General features: G+C 38.4%; 1 protein-coding gene across 1 annotated transcript in view; it reads right to left on the bottom strand.

Annotated features, from left to right (window-relative positions):
- LOC117180442 (myosin-VIIa) overlaps positions 1 to 9309 on the bottom strand; it is a 414863-nt gene that overhangs the window by 240367 nt on the left and 165187 nt on the right. The window contains exon 4 of the mRNA XM_033372940.1: positions 25 to 171. Within this exon, the coding sequence (XP_033228831.1) occupies positions 25 to 171 (147 nt within the window). The remainder of the gene's footprint in view (positions 1 to 24; positions 172 to 9309) is intronic.

The following is a 9309-nucleotide window of genomic DNA, read 5'->3' as shown; positions in this document are numbered from 1 at the left end:
GAGAATGGATTTTAAAATTCTTACATAGATGAGATTCTCATTGTAACGAATAAGAAGATTTCTCAAAATTCCAGCTTCATGGAGGTCTCCCAAACTGATCATATCTTCCACACCCTGCACCGATGTCGCGTGCATAGCTTTTATACGTCTTTCTGGAGTTAGCCATTGCTCCTATATATGCAAAAAAATATATTTGAATTTAGAATAATAACAAAAATAAAAAGTTGTCAAAGTAGACCAATATGCGAATATAAAATTTTTATATAGTTATTCAAAATTGTAACTGATGTCGAAACTTCATGATTTGATAATAGATTGATAATAACTAAAAACTAATATTACATCTTTCTTTTTTTTATCCAAAAAGGTTGCCCCTAAATCGCAAATATTAAATTCCAAGCTTTAAGACTTAATCAATTCTAAAACGTACTATAATATCGAGCTGATGCATATAGGTCTTAGAAATCTAACGACCAAACTTTAAGTGCAAAAAATATAAGACCCAAATATCACGGATGGACACACTGACAAATGTATGTTCGTGTTAACCGAGGTCTACGATACCCTAAATATGAAACTAAACCAATTCCGAATCTAGGAATGTTAAGCTGACACAACACTATTTAGGTATAAAATTTTGATTTTTTCATCATTTAGAGCTCGTTTAGGGCGAATTCGAGACCCTATTCCCTAATTTAGGAACCCATTTTTTTTAAGCATGTGGGTTATTTTATCATTAATTAATTCACACAAATTGAACCTTATAAAATAATTTGCTGCTCATTTATGGACGGAAAATTATTATCAAAAGTTAATGAAAATTGCTCAAACAATCTTTAACTAAGTAAATGTACCTACTAAAAATATATTCAAGAAATTTATTTCTGTTGCATAATTTCAAGCTCATTTAGGATTCCTCAAATATCGCCGTCCCGTTTTTAGTTTTCCTTTTATTTGTTGAAGTATTTGGTGCTGTGCTAGCTCTCTTCCTTGATAATAATCCTGACATTATTTTCACCACTGCAAATAAGAGAAACGTTACTTTCTGTCTAAACAGAACAACAATGACAACACCAAAAAAAGTTATAGTCAGCGCTGTTCAAAACAAGGTGAGGCAACAATGCAGACAACCCTAGAGTTGGGGCAGCCAATCAAGACGGAGTCAATGAGATTGAAAGGCAAAATCTCAATACTTTTGAGTGGGCGGATCAAGTCAGGGACGAACTGCTAGAGTGCTATGATAACACTATGGCCCTTGAACGGAAAGGTTACAGGGCGCGACTTCATGCTGCTTGGCACGTAAAACATGGAGAGCTCTCGCATTTTTCGCATAAAAAACTGCAAAACCGTACCGTGGAACTCCGGCAAAGGGGTTATATGAGCGAAGCAGCTACTCAATCATAGCCAAAACAAACCGGCAATAGCGAAAGAGGGGCGGCACTGAGGCCAAGCGCGGGCAGGCATCCAATAGAGGAAAAGCGATGCTTTAGGACTCGGAGAAACATCAACATTCAGGTTTCTCTCAAGCCTAAAGATTTGTCTGAACTGGACGACGAACTTCATGGAGGTTTTTGTAAAGAGTCTGACCTCTGGGCTATCAATTGTGGTATGTATAATGCAGCGACAGCTTTGTCAGATGCAAACCGCAAAACCAAACCAACAGCTGATCATAAGACCAAAGACGAATGCATTAAATCACCACAAAGTTAGGCAGGGCAAGACAATACACATCCTACATTAAGTGTGTGATTAACTACATAACATGTCGAAGAAATTTCTCCGCCAAGGTTCAACAGTTCGCACGCGAACGCGGATCTATATACAAGTCAAAGCTGCTGACCATCAGGCAACATATTGTTAAAAGAATACGGGTATTATCTGACCCTAGGACAAATCTACAGCGGAGAGAGAGGTGGTTTAAAGAAAAATAACAGTTTTTCTCTTACCCATCTCGACTTTTCAGACACCCTCCAGTTACTGTTGACCATTTGCCATTATCTAAACTCGGAAGAGCCTATTCCGGAAAGGTTAGTGAAAGGGCGCACAATACTCCTGTCAAAGATGGGCAAGTTAGCTGACGCGAAGAATTGCAGGTCAATCGCTTGTTTGAACAAACTGTATAAGATATTTACACCTATCCTAAATTATAGGATTGTTCGAGCAATCAGATGGAAGTCGGGAGAATCTGCTCATCGATAGATGTGTCTGCAAAGGCGCAATATTCTACCAGCGCGACCTATCGATGGCCTGGATTGATTACCAGTAAGCTTTCCATGCGACCTCCTTGAAGGTTCATCCTTTCAGAGCATCTTTTAGAGCAACACCATGATCCCACGTCTCGTTTGCCTCACATTATTGCCACTATCGCTCGTACTTCGCAATTTCTTTTAATTAAGCTACAGGCCATGTTTTATATTTTGTTCCACTTCTTTTTATAATTTTATTTGAAAAACTTTACTTTGCTTAAATTGAGTTCGAATCTCGTGGACACTTATGTAACTTCGTTAAGGCCTCCTAGTGAGCGGTACACTCTCACATAGGAAAGGCAGCACTGAAGGCGTGCTGTATCTATGCTTATAATATTTTTGGTATTGACATGTCAGATTTTTAAATTCTAAATACTACGGAAGGCGACTAAATATTATTTAATAACTGAAATGAATTAGTGATTCAAATGTATAGGATAACTAAAGAATAATTATATATGAATCTCAAACAATAGCCTTATAACACTTTCAATAAATAATGTATTTTTAAGATGTCAATTTTCTCTTCAAAATACCGTCAACTGCCGGGAGTACTTTGGGACAAAACAAAAAATTAATATTTTATAAAAATTACATTGGTAATAAATAGGGACGGGGATCATAGTAGAGCTTACTTTTTGAATACTTTTTTATATTATTTATTTTACAATGCAAGTATGCAACATGCGTAAATAATATAAAATGTCTTAATTTAAAGATAAAGAAAAGATCTATACCTAACTTAAAAATTTTTTAAAATTATTATCCTGTTTTGGCGATGCACAAAACGAAAAAATCGCTCTTGTTGTCTCAAAATAGTGTCGATCAAGTCAACGATACTTTAATCATACAGAATGTACAAACAATTTTACATTCTGACAACAAGTTTATTTATATATAGGCAATGTTCAGTGCTTGGTAAGGAATGAAAAAATTATGAATAAGTAGTTGTAGATGTTCGGACGTAATAACTCAAAAAAGGAGAATGAGCTTAAAAACTCCAAATCTGCAGAACGGAAAAAACGACATAAGCGTAAAGAGAATGAATCCTCCTCATCTAAAATGGAAAATCATCTTAAAACGGGCATATCTTTAGAAGAACAAAAATAATTTGCGTGTATGTAAAACCTTGACTAACGAATCTTCACAAAGTTCAATGGATTTTTAAAGCAATGATTTATCTGAAAATAAAAGAAGCGGTAAATGCGTAGCAACTAAAAAAAAAAGTTTTCCTTAAAGCCATCAGCTCTAATTAAAGAAAATAGTTGTTTCGAGAAAATCGCAAGTACAAAAGATAAAGAAAGAAATTTTGTACGATGCTCAGTTTGTTTCAACAACACAAATGTAGCTTTATTACACGTTCGAAGCAAGGCCGTTTGTCGACAATTTGAAACGTAACAGGTACAATACCTAGAGCAGGAATTCTGGGAAATCGCTAAAGATAAAAAATGCATTTAGAATGTCTTAAAGTAGAAAATTGTATAAATTTAATTGCTGCGGAGAAAGAGATGATAGGGCCAATAAATCAATTAATATTTCATCAAAATATGGAATTGTCCAACAAAATTAGTTCCTGCATGATGTCAGTTTACAATTATGCAAAACGTAGAACTTAAAGTGCCTGGTTGTGGGCTTTACGTGAAGTCGTACATATTCTTGGTAACCAATTTGAGTTCATTGTTACGACAATTTTTACGCCATATGATGTGAAAAATTTTGAACTGGAATACGTCAATCCTTCAACTTACAAAGACATCCTGCATTCTATTATAGAGACCTACTTCTGAAAATTTGGTGTGCTGTGCATCGAAGTGCTTTAGCATGAACTAATTTAATATAAACTCTAACTAAAGTAGAAAAAGCAATTAAAGGTTGTGTTTCAATTGCAACTTACTTTTACACTTCAGGCTTACAAACAAAAGAGCTACAAACTATCGATAAGGACAATGATTCAGTAGTCCGGCATTTATAAAATACTAGGAAGTAAAATGGACGGAGTATACCTATCAATCAGAAGTGTCAATCCTTAGAAGGGTGCGAGCTCTATTATTTTACTTTCAGAGAAATATGAACATTAATTCCATTTGCAAAGGTTACTAAAATCAGTTAACAAAATATGATGAACTGAATTTACTTTGCTTCATAGCTGACTTTGGCTAACTATACTCCCGTTTTCAGAAGAAAATTCAAGGAAATGAAACGATAATTTTCGACATTAAAGAGGCGTCGAGAGCTTTGTTAGAAGTACTTAAAATTTTTGAAGACTCACCTGTTGATTTCCCTTTCATAATTTCAGGCTCATTCAGAGTTTTACTAGTGGACAATTGGACAATTTGAAACTTATCTGGATTATATTATTCCATCAATTTGTTGTTATTTAATTCTTCATAATGCAGTTAAAGGCGTTGAATGGGATGCTAACATTCGGGAAAATGCAGTTCGAGCCAGTTCAAAATACTTCAAAGCACATTTTTTATCTTCGTCAACCCTTCTTAATATTTATTTAAACCCTAAATTAAATCACAATCCCAATCCATGTTTTAACCCAAAATTCAATCCGAATGGATCCGAAGCTAACTTATCAATCCTTCTCCATTCAGGTATCAGCACCAACTTTAATCCGAAACCATACGGAATCCATTTTTCAGTCCTTATTTTCAATACTTTTTCAACGGCGGGACTTCTTGAATTCAACCGGAATGAATACGACACCAGTCCGATTGAATAAGTGTGAATCCGAAATCAATCTGAAAGAATCATATACCAATCGGAAATAAACTTTCACTTCTTCTCGATCCGATGCATAATTCGAATGAATCCAAGAATCATTCCAAGAAAGTTTTGATCTTTTGAATGCTCTTAGGTCAACGCGCTTAATGCGAGTTAATCGTAAACCAATTAGAAACCAACTTTCAGTCCTTTTCAATCCGTGCGTCAACATAAACTTGAGTCCTGACACACCTTTTAAGCATTTTCAATCCGTGCGCGCAATCTGATGAATTCCAAGATCATTCAAAAAGTCTTTTTAATTCTTCTTAATTTTTGCACAAATATCAACTTCAATCCGAATCAATCCGAATAAACCTGTCTACTTCTATAAAATCTTTCAAATGTTGACAGTTTTCAAGTACATTTCAAAGTTTTAGTAAAATCTCGAAATATTTCAAATCTCGTCAATTAATAGCACGTCAATATAAGGATAAAAAACAGCAGGGGTAATGAAACAGATATAGAGAATGGGAAAAAGGTTTTAAAAAATTGGAGAAGGAAAATGTGGTTAGTTGGTCCGCTGGTATGGCCGCTATTAGGTTATGGAGGAGAGATATGGGGATGGAAAGAAAGGAAAGATATTGAGAGTTTACAAAAAAGTTATATAAGGTGGACAATAGGGCAGACTGAAGGACGCTAGGATATATGGCGAGAGAAGAAGCCCAAAGGGATAAGTTGAGTATTAGAGCGGGAAAGAGGGCATAGCAATTTTGAGATAAAGCTGAGAGGGGGAAAGGGAGGGGCGTTGGTGAGACAATGTTTGATGGAGGTAGAAGAGAAGAGAGGGAGAGCGATCGAATTAACGAGATGGGAAGAAGAGAGAAGGGAGTTCTTTAATGCTAGAAAGATAGAAGGCGGCACTGGAATAAACTATGAAGAATTGGAAAAAAGGGAAAGGGAAAGACAATTAATAGAAAGATGGGGGATGCTTGAGGAATCAAAATACAATACATGGTATTAGATGGTAAAAAAAGGAAGGAGTACCAAAGTATTTAGAAAAGGGATGGGGAAAGAGAAGATGGACCAGAATAGCAAGATTTCGATTCGGAAACGAGGTAAGGGAGGGGACGTATTGGGAAAAAGAAGAGAACAGAAAGTGTAGAATATGTGAATAGGAAAAGGAAACATGGAAGCATGGTTGGGAAGGATGTAAGAGAGGAACGGAAGATAAAGGAAGCTGGCAAGAGAATGTGGTTAAGATTCTAGGGGACAATCGATTAGGAGAAGAATTGATGAAAGCGATAGAGGGTGCTAGAAAAGCGAATGAGAGAGAATGAAAGAATGCATGTGAAAAAAGGGAAATGGAGGTATAAAAAAGAAAAAGGAAACACAACTCGCTTATATTAGAAGCGTAAAGATTGTAAGAAATGGTAATGTAAGAGCTAAGTAGACTCAGATGCGTTTGCATTCTCATTCTCTCTCTTTCTCTCTCTGTCTCTCTCTCGTTTGCACTTACGCTTTCGTCCGCTGGCTCACTCGTTTGCTAATAAGTCCTAAATCGAGCCAGAACAGGAAATAGAGATAAGGAACTAGATATACGATTTTATGTAAATAGTTGTAAATACAGTGATATACTTAAATAGCCCTCCCTTTTATGGCCATTCTGAAAATTTAAGCCGTGCCGTAGGTAGGTATAACAGGAACTGCGGGGGAGCCGCGGTTATCACTCAGGCGTGCAGTCAAGCGTGAACAAATTAAAGCGGAGCGGGCCACAATGAGTTAATCCACCTTCAAGGTCAGCCCCAAAATCGGCGGAAAGCCTCAGGCAACCTAAGAACACGGAGCGACCCAAGAACTACCGCCTTCTGCATTTTTCCCGCAAGTGTTTTAGCATATTGTTGACACGCAGGGATGCTTTTTAGGCCATTAACGAGTAAAAGCTTGGCACCTCCAAGAGCGCCGATGACAAGGACGGTTAGTTTGACAGAATATTCCAAGTACAGTCGTTGCAACTCCCTTATAAGGTCTCGATATCTCTCTTTCTTTTTACTCTCCTTGGCTATGATGTTTTTTTCAGCTGGTACCGAAAATTAGATAAAGAACATGGTTCGCTTCTCGAAGTCAAGAAGAACCATGTCAGGTCTCGCGTGAGCAACAGAAAGAATTGTCGTGAACATAAAGTTCCAGTATATGCGGCACTTCCCATTCTTGACAATTGACTCGATTTCCCTAGGATCATTTACAGAAGCGATATTAAGGTTAATGCAGTAAGAGTGACAGAGATGGTAATACAGCACTCTTAGCACCGCATTGTGCCTCCGTACCAGACTTCAATCCGGGCGATTTGAGGAAAGCAAACGTTAGCTCACACGACACTGACAGATCCTCCACATTTCTGTGGAAGATACCGTGGATCCTCTTATCGAGGAACTATTCACGAAAGTTTTTCTCTTGTGCTTTCTTAATCCGGGATTTCAGGAGTAAGTACTCGAGATAGATAAGATTTGATGCATTTTGCTCACTTCTAATACTGAAGTTAACTCCGAGTGTTTCAGCAGCCTCCTCCGCTGCTTTGTACAGAAACGCTCCTTTGCCCACTTCTTCGTGATTCCTGACCATTTTAAGAAGAGGGTTTCTTCCATTTGCAACTCTATGTGCTGTACCCAGAATAATCTTGTTGTGAATTGAAGACTCAATATTCCGCGACCACCTTGACGGTGTGAGATGTACAGTCGCGGAACGGAAGACTTAAGATGCATGCTTTTGTTCATGTGCATAATCTCTCTTATCCCGATACTAAGGGATCTGAGCTCGTTCTTCGTCCATGGAACTACTCCAAATGAATAGAGTACTACCGGGACGGCAAGCAGGTTCGTTGCAGATACTTTGTTCCTCGCCGACAGTTCGGAAGACCAAATCTGTCGGATGAGACGTTTGTATCTGCTTCGGAGAGTATCCTTTATAGGTGTCACATCCTGAATGCGGCTCTGTGGCACGCCCAGGTATTTATAAGTCTCTCCAGCGCAAACGTGTCGTATAGCGCTTCTATCAACGAGCTCAGGATCCTCAGGGATGCCATTAAGTTTTCCTCTCTTCAAATAAACCTTGGCGCATTTGTCTAACCTAAATTCCATTCCAATTTACTTAGTATATCGTTCGACAATCCCTAGAGCCAGATGTAGTTGCTCTTTGTTTTTAGCATAGATCTTAAGATCGTCCATGTAAAATAAATGAGTGACCTTGTACTTTCGATCTGCAGGTTTGCCGCACAAGTACCCGTCGGAATGGCGAAGTGCTAGAGATAGTGGCAACAATGTAAGGCAAAAGAGGAGGGGGCTCATGGTGTCGCCCTGAAAGACACCTCTCTAAAAGGTGACCTTGTTAGTTGTCACACGATTTTTTCCAGATGAGATGGTAAATCTGGTTTTCCAAAGCGGCATCAATCTCTCTATGGACCCAACTATTTGCGTATGAACCTTTAAGATTTCCAAAAGACAGATGATAAGTCTATGGGAGGTCGAATCGAAAGCTTTCCGATAATCAATCCAGGCCATCGATAGGTCACGCTGGTAGAATGCTGCATCTTTGCAGACATATCTATCGATGAGCAGGTTCTCCCGACATCCGGCTACGCCTTTCTTTGAGCCTCGTTGTTCATACATTTCTTGCCACACAAGTTTAATTGCCCGAACAATCCTATCATTTAGGATAGCTGTAAATATCTTATAAAGTGTGTTCAGACAAGTTATTGGCCAGTAATTCTTCGGGTCAGCTAAGTTGCCTATTTTCGGCAGGAGTATTGTGCGCCCTTCTACCAACCACTCTGGAATCGGCTCTTCCGACTTCAAATATGAGGTGAAAATACGGGCCAAATGCTGATAGGTTGAAGAGAACTTCTTCCACCAGAAGGTTTTGATACAATCTGGTCCCGGTGCGGAATAGTTCTTCACCCCTCTTAATACTTTTTTCACCTCCTCGGTAGTGATGGGTGGGCATTCTTTATCAGGTGTAATGAGGGCAACACATAGCTCCTTGAAGCTGAGTCTTCGTCCAGTCTACGTTGAACTTCGTAGACTTCTCTCCAAAATATTTCGACCTCCTCTGGTTTGGGTAGGTGTTCGACAGTAACTGGAGGGTCTTGAAAGAATCGAGATGGGTCAGAGAGAAACTGTTGATTTTCCCTGACCCACCTCTCCATCCGCTCTAGACTTCTCTTAGCGTCAGATAGTATCCGTATTCTCTCAACAATATTCTGCCTGATGGTCAGCAGTTTTGACTTGTTAAGTGTGTGATAATGGGTCCAGAGTTCGCGTGCGAACTTTCGAACCTTGCCGGTAAAACTCCTGCCAGATGT

Source organism: Belonocnema kinseyi, chromosome 9, assembly GCF_010883055.1.
Source record: "Belonocnema kinseyi isolate 2016_QV_RU_SX_M_011 chromosome 9, B_treatae_v1, whole genome shotgun sequence".
Taxonomy (NCBI): Eukaryota; Metazoa; Arthropoda; class Insecta; order Hymenoptera; family Cynipidae; genus Belonocnema; species Belonocnema kinseyi.
The sequence above is the reverse complement of the archived record's forward strand: the minus strand, read 5'-3'. Positions and strand labels throughout refer to the sequence as shown.